The sequence below is a fragment of the Ctenopharyngodon idella genome, chromosome 3 (genome assembly GCF_019924925.1).
Source record: "Ctenopharyngodon idella isolate HZGC_01 chromosome 3, HZGC01, whole genome shotgun sequence".
Classification (NCBI taxonomy): Eukaryota; Metazoa; Chordata; class Actinopteri; order Cypriniformes; family Xenocyprididae; genus Ctenopharyngodon; species Ctenopharyngodon idella.
The window spans coordinates 41,280,901-41,302,368 of record NC_067222.1 but is presented as its reverse complement, the minus strand read 5'-3'; the positions used below and the strand labels follow the sequence as shown (position 1 = coordinate 41,302,368).

At 35.1% G+C, this 21,468-nt stretch overlaps 2 protein-coding genes across 3 annotated transcripts; one reads left to right on the top strand and one right to left on the bottom strand.

Annotated features, from left to right (window-relative positions):
- The first annotated feature begins 182 nt into the window (after positions 1 to 182).
- On the top strand, positions 183 to 10,092 carry gcdhb (glutaryl-CoA dehydrogenase b). The gene is made up of 12 exons (XM_051888346.1): positions 183 to 333; positions 846 to 958; positions 1,367 to 1,405; positions 1,505 to 1,645; positions 1,776 to 1,838; positions 2,974 to 3,144; positions 3,298 to 3,427; positions 4,204 to 4,420; positions 5,518 to 5,621; positions 5,831 to 5,956; positions 7,121 to 7,281; positions 9,580 to 10,092. The coding sequence occupies exons 2-12, from the start codon at positions 859 to 861 to the stop codon at positions 9,651 to 9,653; spliced, it is 1,326 nt and encodes a 441-aa protein (XP_051744306.1). The 5' UTR covers positions 183 to 333; positions 846 to 858; the 3' UTR covers positions 9,654 to 10,092.
- Positions 10,093 to 10,382: 290 nt separating this feature from the next.
- Positions 10,383 to 20,434, bottom strand: syce2 (synaptonemal complex central element protein 2). Of its 2 annotated transcripts, none has more exons than XM_051888352.1 (5): positions 20,311 to 20,434; positions 13,000 to 13,086; positions 12,848 to 12,924; positions 12,546 to 12,753; positions 10,383 to 10,817 (listed from the first exon to the last, which is right to left on the bottom strand). In XM_051888352.1, the coding sequence occupies exons 2-5, from the start codon at positions 13,081 to 13,083 to the stop codon at positions 10,623 to 10,625; spliced, it is 564 nt and encodes a 187-aa protein (XP_051744312.1). In that variant the 5' UTR covers positions 13,084 to 13,086; positions 20,311 to 20,434; the 3' UTR covers positions 10,383 to 10,622. The 2 variants fall into 2 exon arrangements, with proteins under 2 accessions (XP_051744312.1, XP_051744311.1); XM_051888351.1 differs by lacking the exon at positions 20,311 to 20,434 and adding an exon at positions 13,520 to 13,684.
- Between the last annotated feature and the right edge of the window lie 1,034 nt (positions 20,435 to 21,468).

The window sequence follows — 21,468 nt, the reverse complement described above, 5'->3', positions numbered from 1 at the left end:
TGACTTCACATAGTATTCCTTTAGGTGACATTACTACTATAACATCTATAGTATGGAGGTCCAAACCTGCAGAAATTATGTATAAATAAATAAATACAGAAAATAATAAATGAAGGAAAAAGTAAGTTAATTTTCATTTATATGGTCCAGTGACGCTGTGTGTGCCACACTCAAAATGGCGCCCTGGACCTTCCATCTTTCACGCATTCATGTTCCTCTTCCGCCCTGCATGCGCTGTCAAACTGAAAAAAAATCCCACCTGTCTAACGTCCTTATCGCCGGATGACAAAAGTGTGCTAGTTGTACGGTCTGCTCATAGTTCGTGGTTTACAGGTACGTAAAGCTTTTATCTGTTTATATGGCATTATACCCGAGTCCTTTATTAGCTGCTAGATTATACCTGTGCTTTTGGGTCAACTGCTTTTTGTGTGCATGACTTGTGGCCAAGAACTGTGACGCTAATGCTTACAGAATAAATGCCTGAGGATTTGTTTACCTACACTGGACAGTGACTGAAACTCTCCCAAGCTGTAGTTGTATTATGAAATCTGTTATTTAAAACACAGTGTTAATATCCTGTATATATCGTCTTGGGTGATTTAACCAGTTACTTCAGCATAGTTTGACATAATTCCATAATTTGTATTCTGATATTGCGTGCTGACATTTTGGGCAGTTCTCTCTTAAAACAAATATTAATTTGAAGGGACCGACCTGATAAAATAAAGATTTAATAATAATGCATGGAAATGTTTAAGGCATTGTTGTGTGTGTTTTGATTCATGCGTGCATTGTAATGTATGGTTGCTCTATGGCATTCATGACATGCATTATTAATTTTACAGAGGCTCACTCATCATGGCATTAAGGAGTGTGAGTCGTCTGCTTGTAAACAGCCAGAGGTGTGTCCTCTTCACAGCTTCCAGATCACAGAAGACTGCTGCGGCTTCTCCAAGGGGTCAGAACAGCAGTTTGTCGGATATGTCTTTAGATATACTGCACACTTATGCACCCTTGTGTTGTTCCAGACCTATATGTGTTTTTTGTTTGTTTAATCCATACAGTTTTTGAGATCTACTTCAGTAGTTTTGAAGCCACACAGTGTATTTATTTTAAAGTTAAAAAGAACATATTTTTTTAAAAATCTTTTATAACAGTATAAATGTCTTTACTGTAACTTTTGATAAATTCAATGCATTATTTTTGAATAAAGTATTAATCAGTTATAATTCTGAATTAAGTATTAAAAAAATCTTAATGACCCCAAACTTTTGAATAGGAGTGTATTTCTAATGCATATTTTTATTCTCAGATGCATAACATTGTAAAGATGCACAAATATATGATTATATTATTCCTCTATCAGATGCAGAGAAGTCTGGTGAAAAGAAGCAAGTGAAAACACGTATGTTTACTTCATTTGCAGTATTTTCTGCTCTAAGCTTCTGAATATCTGCTGATCACTAACCTACAGGTTTTTTATATCCTGTCATATAAACCCCAGCGAAAGTGCAGTTTAACTGGCGTGATGCTTTGGAGCTGGAGGGTCTCCTGACGGAGGAGGAGGTCATGATTCGAGACTCCTTTCACACCTACTGCCAGGAGAAACTCATGCCGCGAATCCTGCTGGCCAACAGAAATGAAGGTGAGTGTTTGTTTATATCACATTAACAGCTTGTAGTTTACAAACCGAAAATGGGCTACGGTTTGTGTAGGGTGTTCGTTTTCATTGATTGAAGGCATTTTTAAACTGACTGTTCTTTGTTTTCCTCTAGTTTTTCATCGTGAGATTGTGTCTGAGATGGGGGAGCTTGGGGTTTTGGGCCCAACTATTAAAGGTATGCACAATATATCAGTCCCATACTGGTCAGCAGTCAATATTAGAGTAAATCTGCAAGATTAATAAAATAAGTTCAAGATTAACAAAGTTTGGGAACGTGCGCAAAACATATTCCCAAAATTTAGTAGAAAGCACCTGTAAACCAACTGTTGTCAACAAAAGAGACACTTTATGTGCTCCCTGCAGTTTGACGGTTTAACTTTTGAAAATTAAATCAAGACAGACATAAATATAAGTATTTTAAAATGTAAATTAAATAAAGATAGTATTTAAGAAAAATATAAGAATTTTATTTTACAATACAGCTGTAAAATGACATTTTTCTTAAATATAAATTTTGTAATTTATACTAAAATATTACAGTAGTAATATTTATTATTTAGTTTAATATTATTTTTATTTAATATTTATTTAAGAATAATAATAAAAAATGCATAATTGCATAATTATGTAGAGGGCGCAGCTCAAACAAACTTTTCAGCTTTGCTGCCGTTCTGGAATACAGAAGAATAGGACGCAGGAGAAGAAAGTTCAACACTTTTATTTCTAAATCTAATCTAAAATAATTTTTGTTTATTAGTATGGTTGAATTCGATCATTTAAATTTAGCAGCAAAGACATTGGTTAACAAAGTGAGATTAAACACATAAATGTATATTTGTGTAATTTAATATAGTTAATTATTACAGGTTTGCATAAAATTCCGAGATTGCATTTCACTGTTTTTATTAATTTTGAGGAATACTGAATGTTTTCGTGTAAGTAAGATGAGTAAATGCATGTTCACATTTAGTCTAGAACTACAATAACCATCATGTTTACACAGCACACACACCTCTGCACTTTATTTCTCTCAACATAGGGAAAGGAGAGCTGTCAGTTAATAAATGTGAAAAAGTAACTTGCGTTACTTATTTGAAAAAGTAACTTAGATATAACTGTTAACTGATACAACTTTTGATCTAAAAAAATATATTAGTAAATGTTGAAATTGACATTTAACTAAGATAAATTAATGCTGTAGAAGTGTTGTTCAGTTAACTAATGTTAACGAATGAAACCTTATTGTAAAGTGTTATCGTGTAACCATTTATACTTTTCTGTAACCCACTCATGCACACTTCCCTATCAAGGTTACGGCTGTGCTGGCACAAGTTACGTGGCGTACGGTCTCATCGCTCGCGAGGTGGAGCGAGTGGACAGCGGCTATCGCTCGGTGATGAGTGTGCAGTCCTCGCTGGTCATGCACCCCATCAATGCTTACGGCACCGAGGAACAGAAGCAGAAATACCTGCCCAGACTGGGTAAGACTGCAGAACGATTCAGGAAATGAGCTGCAAAACATTTAAGTGGTTCACATTCTTTATCTTTTGATTTTGGGCTGAAGTATTGCTCATAAGATTCACCCACTTAAGTTCATAACCATGCAGACAGCATATTGTCTATGTGTCGTGCAGCACGAGGAGAGATTCTTGGTTGTTTTGGACTGACGGAGCCAAACCATGGCAGTGACCCGGGCGGCATGGAGACCAGGGCCAAGTACAACCCATCTAGTCGCACCTTCACCCTCACTGGCTCCAAGACCTGGTGGGTCCAGCACCGCTCTTAACGCAGGTTTAGAACAACAGTAGAGTTCACACATGCATGGAAGAAATCACAGTCCATCTGTACAAAGTAAGGTTCTCTGCCATTTACAGTCTGTGTCCACATGGTGCTGCTATAAGGCTTTTTTTATAAGGACTGCATTCACTTATTGGACAGCTGCTGCCAGTGCCAGAATGCCACAATTATGAAGTATTTTTGTAGCCCATCCCAGAAGTTTGCATTACCCTGGTTCCCTTGACAAAAACCCAATTGGATTTTTGCAGAAAATAAGCTCTGTGACCAACAAAAGATTATGATTCTAACACCTTTTGCTCATCATGATAATCTTCACAAATTAACAAAAAACTTTTATGAATTTTCAATCTTTTATACAGTTGCCTGAAGTAAAAATCTAAAATTAGATTTTAAAGACCCCCTGTGGTGAAAATTAAGTTTTTAATGTTGTTCAGATGTCAATGTGGTGTTTTTAACATTCTTTAAGACAAACCATGTGTAAATTCATATGCCAACAACATTTCTGAGTATTTTCTGCAGGTTAAAATATCTTGAGCTTGTGTTAACCACATACAGTACCTTATTTCAGGCATTTAACCAAAAACCCATTGACTTCCAGACAAAGGAACCAGAAGTGCAAAAATGCTTGCAGGTTTTAGGGCTCATTCTTGCTGCACTCATTTTGTAAAATTATCTATATTATGAACAACAGAAGTGACAAAGTGTCTCTTCTATCATCTCAAACTTGCTCCCATCTCGCACAGGATTACGAACTCACCCGAGGCTGATATCTGTGTGGTTTGGGCCAAATGCGAGGACGGGAAGGTGCGTGGTTTCATCCTGGAGCGTGGCATGAAGGGTCTGTCCACCCCCAAGATCGAGGGCAAGTTTTCTCTACGGGCATCAGCCACCGGGATGATCATCATGGACGAGGTGGAAGTGCCAGAGGAAAACCTGCTGCCCAAAGTTTCAGGACTGGCGGTGAGTGAGAGAGAAACTGCATGAGACGCCATCAAGAAACGCAGGCTCAGGGTTTATTGACTTTACTTTATTATTAGTAGGCATAGAAATAAAGTCAATGCTTTGAAACAGAAGGTGTGATAGAAGTTTCTTCCCTATCGTGACATATCCAAGTAAAACGGCTTCTTAAAGAAGAATAAATGTAGGGCGGGGCTTGATTTTGTCAATGGGGAATTGATTGGATGGTTGTGGTTTGCTATTGGAGGATCTCATGTGAGTGACAGGTTGCCCCGCCCTCGCACCAGTAAACATGTCATCAGAGAAGAGAAGAAATTAGCTGCAAGAGGGAGGGGTAGTTATTCTGTTTAAATATTATGAGCAAATGATGTTCACAGATAAATAATTTATAATAAATTCCGCAATATTCCATAAAAAACAAGAATTGACCATTTTGATTTCATTGTGGCTTTAAAGAATCAAAAGCTGTAGTCATTTTAGTAATTAGAAATTAAACCTTATTTCTATTTTTATATTTTTGTCTTCTCTTTATATATTGCATATGTGTGATACGCTTTTTGTGCTGATTTTTTTTTTTTTTTTTTTTTTTTTTTTTTGTACTGTCTCAATACAACCAAATAAAAAAAATGAATAGTGTCTATATTGCTCAAGCCAATTTCATTGTTGGCCATTTTGAGATTCATCAGCTGATTAATGGAAGTCATAATCAGCCCTTATGTCAGTTCCAAACTCCACTGGTCACCTTAGGTGCATCCCAATTTGCGTACTTATGCACTATTCTATGACGTTTTTAAGTATAAATAGTGCGAGTAGTGTGTTCACACAGAAAATTCCAAAAAAGAAAAAGCGCACTTTAAATACCTGGATGATGCACTAAATTAACGGAAAAAACAAAGTGTGGAATGTTGGACACTCAACTGTTGCAGCTTTAATTATGTAGCGGAGGAAGAGGGGCGATCAGACTCTGTTGTTCAATGACAAAATAACATTATAAAATTCACACGCATACATGGATGAGTGTATAGTGTATAAGTGCAAAGTGTATAGTGCGTTACTTGGGACGCAACTCTTGTCAATGTATAATATTCCTTGTTCACCAGGGTCCATTCGGGTGTCTGAACAACGCTCGCTATGGCATCGCTTGGGGAGCTCTGGGAGCCGCAGAGTTTTGTTTCCACACCGCACGTCAGTACACACTGGACAGGTCAGAACACGTCTGAAATCCAATCACCATCTGTTCCCATTAATGACTGACTAGATGATGTGGAATGTGTGGAAGGATTTTAAAATGTAAATGTTAATGTAAGTTTATTGCTTGCTTGCTAAGATTGGCTCTCCTTATAGTTAATTTCTATATGGTTCTTGCAAATGTTGTTTTTCAGAATGTAACGTAACCTGTAATGTTCTCTTTAGAATCCAGTTTGGAGTTCCTCTAGCCAGAAACCAGCTGATCCAGAAGAAGATGGCAGACATGTTGACCGAGATCACCATCGGCCTGCAGTCGTGTCTGCAGCTGGGCCGACTGATAGATGACAAAAAGTGAGGTTCATCTTTATGATGCTGCAGTTTTTAGGATTTATAGACTAGAGCCGCCTTTCCACTGCAGGATCTTTCCCCAGGAACTAGGGACTTTGGGGTGGTACTCGACCACAGGGTCCAAATGAAGTTCCCCCTCAGAAAGTCCCTGCTCATGAAGTAGTACTTTTTTAAAGTTCATGAACTTTTGGGGGTGGGACTTTGGCACTGAACATGCTGATTAGTCGAGTTCACGCAGCATTTTATTTTAACCACCATTTATAAAAGTCTGTTTCGGTGCGTGCAGTAAGAGTTGTTTGCTATTCGAATCAACAATGGAGTTTAAAAAATATGACTGATGGACGGATGATGAGGTTCAGGCTTTATTAAGCTTATATACGGAGGATGAAATCCAGCGGGAACTGGAAAGTCGTGTGCACCGGACTAATTTGTCTAATCTTCACAGAACTTTAGACCACGATGGGAATGCAGACAGAAACGGGTCTGGGGGAAAAAAGTTCCTAGGACAAATTGTTCTGGGTAATTTGAGTAGAAACCAGGCTATGGATATCATTTTTGTGAGGATGAAGGGATCAAGTGTGGAACAGAGAAAGACAAATGCTTTGTGCAATTTACACATTTTACAGGGTCGTGGAAAACTTGGTACTTGGTAAACTAAAAATTGGTCATTATGACTATATTCGCTATATTATGCAATAAACAAAAAATTCCTCATACAATAATCAACAACAGATGAAGTCATGGAAATTCTGGTTAAGAGGAAAAATAGGGAAATGCTTAGACGCTTCCCATTCCTTCACTGTTTTTTTTTATTTTTTTTTTATGTATTTTATTTCATTTTTTTGAACATTTTTAAGTAAATGTGAATATAAATAGATTTTTAAAAGGTCCAGTACTTTATCTCGTCATTTTTATTACAAGTCACTTCAATATTTAGCATTACAAAAATACCCCAGTGAAGTTTCCTGTCAAAATAAAGCTGTTTTGCAGGAAGTGAAGGCCATTTGAACTTTAATTAAACATACAATTAAACATACAATTTAAACATACAATTTAATTTAGAATTTAAAATCTGTCTGGAAAGAATTACGTTAATATGTAAGAGAATTACCCCTCATAGATGTCTATCCAAGCTAACGGGGTTTACTCTCTGATCTACGTTCACAGAGCGGCTCCAGAGATGATATCTATGCTGAAGAGGAACTCTTGCGGTAAAGCCCTCGATATCGCTAGACAGGCCCGAGATATGCTGGGAGGAAATGGCATCGCAGACGAGTATCACGTCATTCGTCACGTCCTGAACCTCGAAGCCGTCAACACTTACGAAGGTCAGAGAGATGTGAATAAAGTGATAAGATCAGGCATTACAGAGAAACCGATGTGTAATCCCTGATTTAAACTTCCTGTTGCTGGTCACGGCACAGATGAGAGTTTTGTAATGCTCTGAGCCTTTAGGAAAGTGATCGGGATTACAAAGCAAATTTTTGGAGGACATCCGAAAGCTTGCATTAAAGCACTTTTTATATTATTTCCAGTTGGTTGCCATGAACAGGAACAAAACTATTCAATACATCCTGTCTTTTCCCTTATTCTTTTTTAGAGGAATATTATATAATTTCATAAACACTGCCACTGTAACCCAAAATATAAACTACAAATACTGGCACAAATTAGTCACCATAAAGGTGGCTGTTTGTTAGTTGCATAGTTTTACACTAAGTAAAGACCATATACATTATAGCCTGTTAACTGTCAGTGCCAGCAGCTGGACACTTGCCGTTCTTTATTTATTTATTATATTTTCAAAACTTTTGCATTTGCTCCCAAAGTACTCAAAAAAGTTTTGTGAGCAAACACAAAGTTTCTCGGGGGAACACAAAACGTTTGCGTGAGAACGCAAAAGCATTGATATTTAATTTTTCCTTCAATCTCATATTTTTTTTCATGTCCCTTGTTTAGGGGCTCCATAATTTATTGCCTTTTTTCCCTATCATATATTTTAGTAATCATTATGACTTGGTATAATTCGAAAGCTTGAACACAATTAAAAGGCCACGTACAAACTGTAAAGTTTCAGGAGTGACAACCGCATTTAAATACGGGAGTGAAGCCATTATGTTCTGCTATTTTAACTAAACCAATGTTTACAAAGGCGTCATGTTTTGTTTCTGTTTATAAGGCTGCTTCACAGAGCGCGCTCTTGAAGTGTTGCTACTGTATGTCCACTTATTATAAGCATTTTGGGCTTGTTTGGGTTTGGCTCATAAAGCAATCAAATTTATGGGGATATTAAAGTGGGCAGGTGTGGGTTGCGATATTTTGGTTTTGTTTTCAATATAAAGCATTTAAATGTATCTCTGTTTATTATAGGCTTTTTCTAGCAAAATCTGACAACATGATTTGAGTCGTACATCTTTCCCTGTGGTTTTCTTCACCGCACACATACAGAAGAGAGACACGTCTCTGATGAGAGATTAAATACATCGTTCGGTTCGGTTCCGTACACACTGCATAGAATTTTTGAAAATGCGTTCGTCACTACCGTAAATTACTGAACCGTGTGTACAGAACGGAATTAAGCACTAAAAGGTGAACCGACAACTGAATTAGCTGCAGTGTGTACGTGGCCAAAATGAAAACCGTTTTGAAACTGGACATTGCATTACCATGGAAGCAGTACTTTAAAACCTTTTAGCGTTGGAACACAACTCGGTTAGACATATGGCTTTGATTTTATAGCAATTTTATAGTCTAAATAATATTGTAAAATATGTGGCCCTCCAGAGTTTGACAGCTATACAGTAAACTTAACTTCTATAACTTTATGCTTTCATTTTTTGAAGCTGCTTTCAATAATCTGTTGAGTATCTTCTTTAAAAAGAGACCAAGCTTAGATCTGTATTCCAAAGCATTCATGAAATGCAAGCATTTAGTTCAGATCTGTGCTCAGAAAGGGGTGAAAGTTAAGAGGTTAAAATTTGTTCTTTTATGAAGTAAAAGTTCGAAAAGCAAAACCAGATTGCACATGTAGATTTATGGCCATTACTGTGAATTACGAACACGTTTACTTGTTCAGTGTCAGCATGCTTTGTGTGTGTGTGTAATATTTTGATCTCAAAACTGCAGAAAAACTTGATATAAAACCTGACTTTATAATGAGCTAGTTCTGATGTACAAATCAACACATCCATTGATTGAAGGCTACTGAGAAATAGGGCTGGGTATTGACAAATTTCATGATTCAATTCGATTTCTATTCACAAGCTTGTGATTCGATATTGATTATTTTGAATATATATCAGATACAGTACATGGCAAATTTTCAAGGAAAAAAATCTCTCAACTAATGCTGTAAACTATACATGGGAGTCAGTTGCTACATTACTATAGTATTGAAGGTTAAAATTTACTGATTTGTAAACAAAAACTTAAATTACTCTCAAGGAAGTTTTTATAATAATATAACTGAAAACAGGATAGATGAATCGATTCTTGGGATTTAAGAATCAATATCGGTTCGTAAAAATGAGAATTGATTAAAATCGAGAAATCAGTATTTTTTTTTACCCAGCCCTACTGAGTAACTTTCTCCTAAACACAACATTGATTTTTGTCGTCTTTTGTAGGTACCCATGACATCCATGCCCTGATCCTGGGCAGAGCCATCACTGGACTGCAGTCCTTCACCGTGGACAAATGAGCTGCTGTCTCCCTACTCTACACATCATTTACACAGACTTCTGCTGCCTTTTAACCCATTCAGTTCAGAACGCTTGTAGAGTTTGCATCATTTACCATTACAACTTACTTGAAATCTTTAATGAATACGATATTCTCTAAATGTAATGGAAACAAACAGCAGTATTTCAGGTAATGTATGTGATTTTTTTTTTTTCATGTATGTACGTCATGTAGCCTTTGTCAGAGATCTATTTTTCTATGTTCTAACTAGATCACACTTTGAAATAAGGTTTGACTGCAGGTTTTTGAAGTAGATTTGTAAAGAAATGCACCAAGGATCACAGAGATGAAAAAGTGCATGTTTTTGTTTGTACATTGATGTATTATAGAAAATTCTCAGTGTTAGGCTGTTTTGAACAAATTATATTTAATACAGGTAAATAAAATGTGAAAAATGAGTGTTTCCACTTTGGTTTTCATTACGCAGATGAGGGGCTCTAGGGCCGGTTATCAAATCCTCATTTTGTAATGTTGTATCTTGCCATCTATAGTTATTTAGAGCAGCTCATTTGTACTGAGAAAGCCATAAAGAGAATTGGCAACGAATGAAATGAGTTTTCAGTAACTAATGCTGGGGGAGAAAAGCCTTAATCCTACAAAGCTCAAACCTTAGTTATTGAAACAAAATAATGTGGTTACCAAAACCACTTTTGCACTTTTGGGTTTAGAAGGAATGACAGTAAAAGTCTTTTAGATAAAGCATGTATTTTGAACACTGAACTGCATTTGAACATTCTTTAACATACTATAGTAAGAAAACACATTTTAAATATTCAGGTTTTAACAGTTACTCCTTAAGTTTAAGTTAAATTACAGTACAAGTGAACAAGACTCTGCCTATGTTATGTTGTGTGCATGTACCACGAGTAACACAAAAATCAATTAAGTGTACCCTGCCTTCATATTATGTTATTGTTTGGCTGTGTATCTACTGCTCTGTGCTGTGCTGCAGGCCTTTATTGATGATGGCCAGGGTTTGACTGGCTCCCTGTAGCTCCATGCTCAGCTGACTGCATCTCTCCAGCACCTCCGACAGCTCAGCGATGCTGGCCTCCATGCCCTGACTGTGCTGCTCATAATACTCAAACATCTGCTCCTTCACCTGCTGACACATCTCTCTCACCTGCATGGACACACACCATTCACATCGCTATTAAATCAGAATTCACTTAAAGTTTTGAAAAAGGTCTGTCTGCATTTAAAAGACTAAATGTACAAGTGTCTGCATTACTGATTTTGCATAATTTTAGGCCAGTTGTTGCCGAGTCATGTTACATGATCATTTACAAACAATCACTGACTTTTCATGTATTTATGTAATAAAAACAAAGAAAATGCTCTTACTTTGAGTAACAACACAGCACAATTTCCACCAATATCTGACTGGATACATCCATGTAAATCACTTTTTTGGATAGTTCACCCAAAAATAAAAATTCTGTCATCATTTAATTTCTTTTTTCTGTTGAACACAAAATCAACTGTCTGGTTACTGACATTCAGATCTTCCTTTGCGTTCAACAGAAGAAAGAAAGTCATAGAGGTTTGGAAGAACTTGAGGGTGAGTAAACGATGACAGAATTTTCATTTTTGGGTGAACTATCCCGTTAAGACATTGGATATTAAGTTCCTTCAAAAGTTTCCTAAAAACATTTGTTAACCCTGACCACTCATCAGAGGTTTGAGACCTCTGAAATGTGTTTACAGTTATCAGAAATGAAATGTTCTCTGTAACATTTTCATTTTATGCACATTATGTATGATAACACTTTAGTATAGGGAACACGTATTCACTATTAACTACAACTTTTGCCTCAATTAACTAATTTACTGCTTATTAATAGTAAGGTAGTTAAGATTAGGTATTGTGTAGGATTAAAAATGTAGAATAAGGTCATGCAGGCATAAGGCATTAATATCTGCTTTATAAGAACTAATAAACAACCAATATACTAGTAATATGCATGCTAATAAGCAACTAGTTAATAGTCAGAATTGAACCCTAAAATAAAGTGTTACCATATATATACCATATATAAAATGTGCATAAAATGAAAATGTTGCAGAGAACATTTCATTTCTGATCATCATTATAAACATCCATATTTTATAATATACCTGTATTCATATATTTGGTTAATGGTTAGAGAGTCGGGCTTGTAACCCGAAGGTCGTGGGTTCGAGTCTCAATACCAGCAGGGAATATTGATATTATGTTGGTATTAATTTAGCCAACTGCACTGACTACATAAAAAATACAATATCAGTCAAGATCTAATGTTAGTTTCTTTGCGTCTGTTATAGTCTCAGCCTCAGTTGTCATGTCCATGGACCGTGGGCTGAAAGTCTGATACACAAGGCACACAAAATGGGAATCACTTTGGGAGATTTGAAGTCGTCATCTGATTGGTTGAATTCTACAGGATATCTGGGAGACCTGTGTGTCGCGTTCTTTAACGGTCCGCCTGGAAACAAAGCCATCGTAACGCCAATCCCCCTCATGAAAGAAGAAAGCCATCATGTTTGCAACTGTGACAATGAGCGCTTACCAGGATCAACTAAACGCTGTTTTTTTTTTTCAGAGAGTGATGCACCATTGTTGCAGTAAATTTGCACAACGTTCTTGAATGAATTATTTATTAGACGCACACCAGTCTGTTATTGTAGGGACATCAATGTTACATTTTCACACCCCTAAACATGACGTTGAACAAAACGAACTGTGATTGGTTGCTTGACATGTCAGTCAGGTGGCCCCTTGGCCAATGAAAGCTGCGATAGAGTCCAGACCTTCTGCTGTCTGTCTTAAGTTCTGGCTACGCGAGACTACATCTACTGTAGTGATGAGTACCTTTTTAATGAGCTTTTCCTCAAAGCTGTTCATCACATGTTGGTCCATGGCCCGTCTCTCATTGATTCTCTCAATAAGGTCCTGTGCTTTCTTTCCAATCTCATCTATCCGTTCATTTGTGGGAGATAAAACGGCAACATCTTCCAGAGTACTGTTGCCTGGTAAACTTCTAGTTGAGGCATTTGAAACACCAATACCCGAGTCCTCACTGTCACAGAGTGAGAAATATGTAAAATTACTGTACATTTAATCAACAATAATATGAGTATTTTAAAAGAATATGTTTTCTATTACTGGCTCACCTTTGCTGCCCAGAGCTGTCATTCAGGGTAACAAATGACAAAGTTTCACCTGTTGAGTTAAGACCATCATCTGGCATCTGCACAGAAAAGATTCACTTCAGTATTTAATACTAGAATATTATCAGACATTTGACCACATATGTCAGATGTACCTTTGCTGATGCATGGTGATGACTTGATTTGGGTGTTGACTGCAATGTCATGGAGCCTGAATTTCCAAAGAAATGCTGAGCCATGACCTGAAACCATAATATATTACACATATGTACACATTAACATAAGAAATACACTATATAATGATGAATACACGTTAATATGTGTCTGTGTTAATATGTGTTAATATGTGTTTGTATGTGTCCAAGACAAATTTCCTTCGGGATAATAAAGTTTATCTAATCTAATCTAATATGATAATTAACCTGCGTCAAACACATAACGTTAACAAATTATATACTTTTAATACAAACCACATGGTATTGTACTCCAAAAATGTCAAAGAATAACATGACTCTTCTATTATGCATGTAATTCATATAGTACGTAAATAATCCATAATTTCACCACTAAAAATGAGGTCAAATTTAGTTTTACACTTCGCGTTCATATTAGCATGTTAAATTCACAAACTGTAACTAGCTCGTTGCTTAGCACATCTGAATGACTTAAACTTACACAATTTAATGTGTCACCGTCGAATAATATGTCTCTGGGGTTTTTTTTAACCGTCAAAGTAACAAAGTAACAAATAAGAGGTAATTTTGCTTGTTTTACCGGAGTTGTTTACAAATCCACAACGCGCAATCATGCACGTAACCTGCACGTGCCGTGTGATTCTATGGGAAAACGACACTTTTTTACCACAACAAAAAATCTTAATTATTTTTTTACATTAATTTTATTAATTTTGTGAATTAGCGTTTATTTTTTAAAATTTTCATGTTAATTTTTGTTTAATTTTTGTTATGTACTTTTTTCATTTATTTATTTATCTATTCAAATATTGCTATTTATTTTTTTATTTTGGTTTTAATTATAGTTTTTATTTATTTATAATGTTCATAATTTTAGTCATTCAACTTAAACTAATTTCATTTTATTTCCAATGCAACATTTCTATTTTCTAATTTTCGTTTAGTTTAAGTTTTTCAACTATTTTTATTTATTTTTTATTTAATAGAAATATTTAACATTTTTAGTTTTAGTTAACGATAATAACCCTGCCGAATGACTACCATGGTACATGATATAGGCTACATATCCAAAAATACAGGCTGATATATATATATATGCCCAAAATCATTACGATATTAATTAAAGATCATGTTCCATGAAGATATTTTGTAAATTTCCTACTGTAAATGCATCGCTAAGGACTTCATTTGGACAACTTTAAAGGCGATATTTTGATTTTTTTTTCACCCTCAGATTGCTGTTGTATAGTTGATAGTTGTATCTCGGCCAAATATGTGTAATATATATATATATATATATATATATATATATATACTATATATATATATATAGACTATATGTCCAATAAACCATGGCATTTTTGTATTATGTGATCAACCAAGTTCCCTCAAACTTTACTTCAGTTTTCAATTGAGCAACAGTGAGTTTTTTAGGGAGACCTAACCTCATAATTTGCACTAGTGTCTCAGGTCAGCATCTGAGGAGCAACCATTAATCCGTAAATGGAGATACATTCAGGTCGGCCTCACTGGCTCAGAACATAATGGACTGTAATAATGAGATGAATGAGTGTCAGAGGACACAGATAATCCCTGCTGCTGCTGAGCCAGCTGGGACAACCAGGAGCAAAGGATCAACATTTGCACAATGATTTATATATATAAAAAAGCCTATTGTTCAACTTTCATAAAGTTGAATTTGCTAATGCATTAGTTAACATGAACTAACTATGAGCAATATATTCTTACAGCATTAACTTTTGTTAATGTAGTTAATTAAAATACAGTTGTTCTGAATATTCTAATTAAAGGCTAAAAGTTTAAGTTTAAAAGTAAAGCTAAAACTAAATATGCCACACTCTATTTTAAACCCAAAGGTTGGGTTTGTTCATGTTTGACCCAAAGATGGGTTGAAACAACCCAGCATTTTTTAGAGTACCTATCCCCCCTGTTGTATTTGGTTGTTTTTGAGATATTAAATGACCCTTGGATTTTAAAAACTGCAGAATCACATAATGCAGAATATTTCCAGGACACTGACATGCAGGGACACACAAAAAACAATAAAAAACAATTGGTGGACAAATGTTCAAAGTCAAACCAGGTGCCAGGTTTCATTTAAAAGCTCATCCAAAAATAGAAAAGTGAGGGATACAGAGAAGAGAACAGGATGTCGTGAAAGCATGATGTCAATTTACTGATGTTTAGAGAGACAGTATATCTGTCTATAACCCATGTGCTGACACATTATTGCAGAAAGATCATATTCATCAGTGTTTTGCACTAAATATCATGACTGCTCAGCTTCTGTTCACAATTTCCCATATACACTAATGTTCAAAAGTTCTAGAGCGGTAAGTTTTTTTTGTTTTGTTTTTTTGAACGGAGTCTCTTCTGCTCACCAAGGCTGCATTTATTTGATCCAAACTAGAAACAAAAACAGTAATATTACATTGTGAAATATTATTACAATTTAAAATAACTGTTTTTTATTTGAACATCTGTTAAAATGTAATTTATTCCTGTGATCAAAGCTGAATTTTCAGCATCATTACTCCAGTCTTTAGTGTCACATGATCCTTCAGAAATCATTCTAATATGATGATTTAATGCTTAAGAAACATTATTATCAATGTTGAAATTTTTTTTTCAGGATTCTTTGATGAATAGAAAGTTCAAAAGAACAGCATTTATCTGAAATAGAAACCTTTTGTAACATTATAAATGTATTTAATGTTACTTTTAATCAATTTAATGCATCCTTGCTGAATGAAAATCTTAAAAAAAAAAAATTGGAAAGAAATGAAAGAATTTAATATTTTTATTCAGCAAGGATGCATTAAATTTATCAAAAGTGACAGTGAAGAAATTTATAATATTACAAAAGATTTCTATTTAAAATAAATGCTGTTCTTTTGCAGTCCGTTCATTAAAAAAATCATACAATTTTTTGGAATAATAATAATAAATGTTTCTTGAGCATCAAATCATCATATCAGAATGATTTCTGAAGGACCATGTGACACTGAAGACTGGAGTAATGATGCTGAAAATTCAGCTTTGATCACAGGAATAAATTACATTTTAAAGTATATTTCAATAGAATAGTTATTTCACAATATTGCTGTTTTTGGATCAAATGAATGCATCCTTGCACTGTAAAAACAAACAATGAAATTAATTAAATGAAATGAGTTTGTTTCACTCAAATAATAATGAAAGTTCATTATACTTAATAGAATAAAGTTGCGTGAACTCAAAATTAGATTTTATTGAACTGAACTTAATATGATTGAGTTGCAGCAGATTTCTAATTCCCAGCATGCTTTGCGTCAGTTAGACATAAGTTAGTGTTTAATGTTGTGTCATGTTGGGATTTGGTCTGTTATATTAGTTTTGTAGGGTTGTGGTGAAGAGTAGAGCCTGTGGTTAGGTTGAGGATGGGCTGCAAAACTTTTATGACCACATATACTGCATGTTGTTTGATTATATACATGCAAGTATATAATGATAGTCTCTTTGATATAATAGCATGTGTTATTTGCTATCTATCATTTAACCAAGATCTGAATGTGATGTTTCTGTAAATGAACTGTATGTAATTAACATTATGATGAGTGGGGGTGGCTGAGAACGATGCTGGTGACGTGATTGTTAATGAGAGACACCTGTGCACCACACTGACCTTGCTCCACTTCCACAGCTCTCGGCCCCGCCCCACTTGTCACAAAAGTTTTAAGTTCTACTAACTTAACAAAATGAGTTAGTTTACTTAAATGTTTTGAGTATTCTGAACTTATTGAGTTTTACAGTGCTCCTGTTCTGTCATCATTTTATGCCAATGTTAGGTTTTACTTAGTCTTATGTAACTTTATTACTTTGAGTTTGATGAACTTAAACCATTTACGTCAATCGGTTTCCTCAAACTATTTAAGTAATGATATAGTTGTTAAGACTTAGTTAGATTTGTTACCTGAATTCATGAATAAAATAAACTTAAAATCTTTAAGTTGAGTTTACTCTAATGATTGACTAAACCAACACTAAAATATAAGTGTATTTAACTCAATGTATATGAGTTTACTTATTGGTTTTAAAACTTAAATGGTTTACGGCAATCGGTTTCCTCAAATGGTTTGAGTTACCGTAACTTATCAGGTTTTACAGTGTGGTGAGCAGAAGAGACTTTTTTTAAAAACATTAAAAAATCATACCGATCTAAAACTTTTGAACGGTACATGGGAGCCTACAGGTAGTTGCAAATAAACCTAAATTTGAAATTAAACCTATAAACAAAGTAAAATGTGTGACAGCTCCGGTCTCAAAAAGAACCACACACACCAATCACCATATACAATAAGTCTAATGTATGCATGCAATAACATATTGTTCTATGAGATGAGGGCTGTATCATATTTTTGGCTCTAGCTTCTGAAGAATTTCCTGATATATTGCATTTGTCCCTCAAAATCAGCCATGCAACACAGCATCCCCTCTTTACTGTTTAAATCTTTGTATATTCACCACAATGTTTTTCATGATAGCAGTGGCTTTCTGTTTGCTCAACTCTTATAAGCACTCCTGCACAATTATTCTTATGATTCATATTTTAGGGGTCAAGCTAAAGAGCGAGATTCATTGAGACTAGGACACACTGTTCCTGGTCCCCACTGACCCCTGTGATGATCTCTGTTATAGTGACCCTTTGCCATAGGTCTGAGGGGAATCCATCAGGCAAATACACTGAGCAGATAAAGCCTTATGTGTAGTCCAACAGAACAACTAACTCGTGTGGGCTCATATAGTCCGCTGTCAAGCCGTGCTGATTTTGAAGAGGACCATTATGAAATCATCAAATCCTGCTCAAGCTCAAGTGGTTATGTAAGAGGAACTCTGCTTAGCTGTGGCTTAAAATTAATTTGACAATATCCTGAGAGAACTTTCAACTTTCCCAAAAAAAAAAAAAAATCCAATTCCCCCTAATTCTAAATGTAGTCTAAATGTGTACCTCATCCATTAGAGTTCATGTTACCGAAGATTTCATTTGATGTTCAACATTAAAGCAGTGCTTTAAAGGCTCTTAAATTTGCATGACAAACAAAAAAGAGAGTATATCATCATTATATATTTATATATATCTTTATATCTTTACCAGTCCAGCTATTTGTTTGCTGTTTTTGTTTTTACAACTAAAGAGTGTATTGTGAGTCAACATGCAGTCCTATGTTTATTAAAGGGACAGTTCACCCAAAAAGAAAATTCTGTCATCATTTACTCACCCTCAAGTTGTTCCAAACCTGTATGACTTTCTTTCTTCTGCTGAACATAAAGGAAGATATTTTGAAAAATGTCGGAAACCAAACAGTTGATGAACCCCATTGACTTCCATAGTATTTTCCATCAATGGGGTTCATCAACTGTTTGGTTACCCATATTCTACAAAATATCTTCCTTTATGTTCAGCAGGTTTGGAGCAACTTGAGGGTGAGTAAATGATGACAGAAATTTCATTTTTGGGTGAACTGTCCCTTTAAGTGAATGAAAAAGTCTATTTTGTTTGCTTTAAATATTTCTTGTAAAGTTTTCAGCTTATGTAAAGAAAATTTACATCAAATTGCATTTTTTTTAATCCACACAAGAGCAACAGTATACCAAGTGGTGTCTATACTCACTTTATATTCATATATGACATAATATTAATGTTGCTAGGGTGTTTAATGTAATGCCTAATTGTTGTTGCATTACTAAATTGTTGCTTAATAATCTTTATAATGATATTCTGATGCTTAGATAACCTCTTTCAATGTAAGACTAGGGGATTTTTTCGCCCATTTATTGTCTGGCCATGTCGACAAAAATCATAAGTTGAATCACTTACATTACATAGCCTACTCTACAAATGCTGGGTAAAAACAACCCAAGTTGGGTTAAATATGGACAAACCCACCGATTGGGTTGTTTTGACCAAGCGGTTTGGTTAAATGTTTGCCTAATGTGCTGGGCAGTTGTAACTCAACTATTGACTATATGGCTGGTTAAAATGAATCTAAAATAGGTTGGAAATTAAAAAACAGACAATAATTACTAGAGGCAACAGTAATAATAAAAAGGTGAACATTTTAATAAAGCAATTTAATAAATGTTTATTTTTTAATTATTATTTATTAAACTTATTAATAAATGTTCATTTAATAAACATTAATAAATGTCAATTTCCAACATACTTTGGGTTCATTTTAAGCAAGCAATACAGTAGTTATTAAACAATAGTACAGTTAAATAAAACTGCCCAGCACATTGGTCAATATTTAACCCAACCGCTGGGTTAAAACAACCCAATCGCCGGGTTTGCCCAATTTCACCCCAAATTGGGTTGTTTTTAACCCAGCATTTTTTAGAGTGTAACAACATGTGCAATAAAAAATATAGGAACAAACTGGCTGTCAATAAAAAAAAATAAAAAAACGTTTGTAATTATTCTATTATCCATACAGAATGGTTTACTACTGTATATCGACAGTACCAAACAAAAATAATACCATTCAATGACATAAAGGGTGCGAACTTTCCATTTTTCAGTGCCAGTTTATGTTTATAAAAAGTTGGCTGTGCGTTACTGTGCTCTACTGGGTCTTTTACTACCAGTAACGATGAGAATTTTCTCTAAAACAAATCTTTAGTATGTCAGAGTGTGTATAATATAACTGCGCCAAAAGCTCGTAAACAAAAGTCGCGTGAAGTGGTAACTATAGCAACAGAGACCGCTCGCTCGAGCGCTTTCCGTTAGGATCAGTAGTAGGCCTATCTTACAGATCATAAACAAAGCAACGTACTACCACTATTTATCACTTTTATAAAAGATTTCCATAACCTAAATAACAAATACTTGAATGTTTTACTTTAAAATAAACTTTTCAGGGTCGCCAAAAAACTGTTTGGGTTATTTAGATTATTTGGTTGCTGTTTTTGTGGAACAATATACTTTGTGAAAAGCACTGTATAAATAATTTAAAATGGATTATAAATGGCTCTCTGGCTACAATATGTCGGACTGGGCTGTTGCCACGCACAATGATTTATTTTCGCTCAAACAAAGCCAAGATTAGTCTGATAAACTGGACTTAACGTGTGTCATTGGGAAAACAGATCTTTTCAGAGGGATCACCATGTTCGCGGAATCCCCAACTTAATTAAGCGAATTAAAGGACTTGGGACGTGACTAGTGGAGGCATTATCAACCTCTTGGAGGCGGGATGAAAGGAATTTATCTACCTCTATCCAATGATCCAAACCGGGTGGAAAGTGGGCGGTCTTGGAAATTTTCTCCGGGCTGATAGATAACGTTGGCGTCAACCGAGAGTCGCGCGGAGCCTTTAGCACCACGGACAGCGCTCAGTCGCGCATGCGCACCACGCCTACCTGAATCTTGGGACTTGTCTATTTAGGCTGTGATACCCTCAAAAACGAAGATGCAAACGCAATGAAGAATAAAGGAAACCTCAAACTAAATGAGCCTTGAAATAAAAGAAACTCAACTTCAACAATGAAGGTGAGGATAGGCTACCTTTAATATTAAATTATAGTTTTGGAGACTGAAGTTTTTAAACATATAAATTAAATTATATAAATTATAGTATGCATTCTCTTTCCAAAAACTTAACTATCAAAATTATATCGCTTTTCCAGATTACTATAAAGCGAAAAGCTTTTTATCAGAAATCAAAGCAACATTCTTTGGCGACAAATTCGTGAAAGAAACATCAAATAGCCTACATAATCGCTATTTTTGGAGGGATTATTTGTCGAAAGAAAGGCTGGTAATGAATTCTCTCAACGTAACAAGTTTCAACTCAACGGATAAGTCTGGGCATGCTTTTCAATACTCCTTTGCAAACGAGGACCCGATGTTCAAAGACTACAAACCAGTGCACCGGGACCTTATTCCCTTACCAAAGGGGGTTTTGTACCTGTTAATGGCCGCGCTGGTGATTGTTGCAGTCGCCTATGCCATAGTGGGACATCTAATCAAAGACCTCGCAAATGATGTAGTAGGTAAGGTATGACTTATGACCTTGTGGTTAACCTGTCAGCTGTTCAAACCTTAACCCTAAACCCTAACCCTATAGTACAATAAGTCTTAATGATTCAGGCTGTCAACACAAAAGTCAAAGCATTGCCATAGTGAAAGTCTTAATCTCAAGTTACTCAAATAACACTGTCTTTTCTGTTAGTGTACTATTATTCAAACTAGACCAATGCAATGTATACCTTGTAAGAGTCCTCAAAGTGTAAAATGTAAAGAAAAAAAACAAAACATTTTAACCTTAAAATGCAAGAACTGAATACAAACATGAGCCATGAGTATAAAGTACTATATATTATATTATATTATATTATGTTATATTATATTATATTATATTATACTATACA

Coding starts and splice junctions, on each gene's coding strand:
- gcdhb (XM_051888346.1), top strand. CDS start 859: ATGGCATTAAGGAGTGTGAGTCGTCTGCTTGTAAACAGCCAGAGGTGT. Junction 1,839..2,973: donor TTTGGGCCCAACTATTAAAG/GTATGCACAATA, acceptor TTCCCTATCAAG/GTTACGGCTGTGCTGGCACA. Junction 3,145..3,297: donor GAAATACCTGCCCAGACTGG/GTAAGACTGCAG, acceptor TGTGTCGTGCAG/CACGAGGAGAGATTCTTGGT.
- syce2 (XM_051888352.1), bottom strand. CDS start 13,083: ATGGCTCAGCATTTCTTTGGAAATTCAGGCTCCATGACATTGCAGTCA. Junction 12,925..12,999: donor ATCACCATGCATCAGCAAAG/GTACATCTGACA, acceptor TTTTCTGTGCAG/ATGCCAGATGATGGTCTTAA. Junction 12,754..12,847: donor GACAGCTCTGGGCAGCAAAG/GTGAGCCAGTAA, acceptor ACTCTGTGACAG/TGAGGACTCGGGTATTGGTG.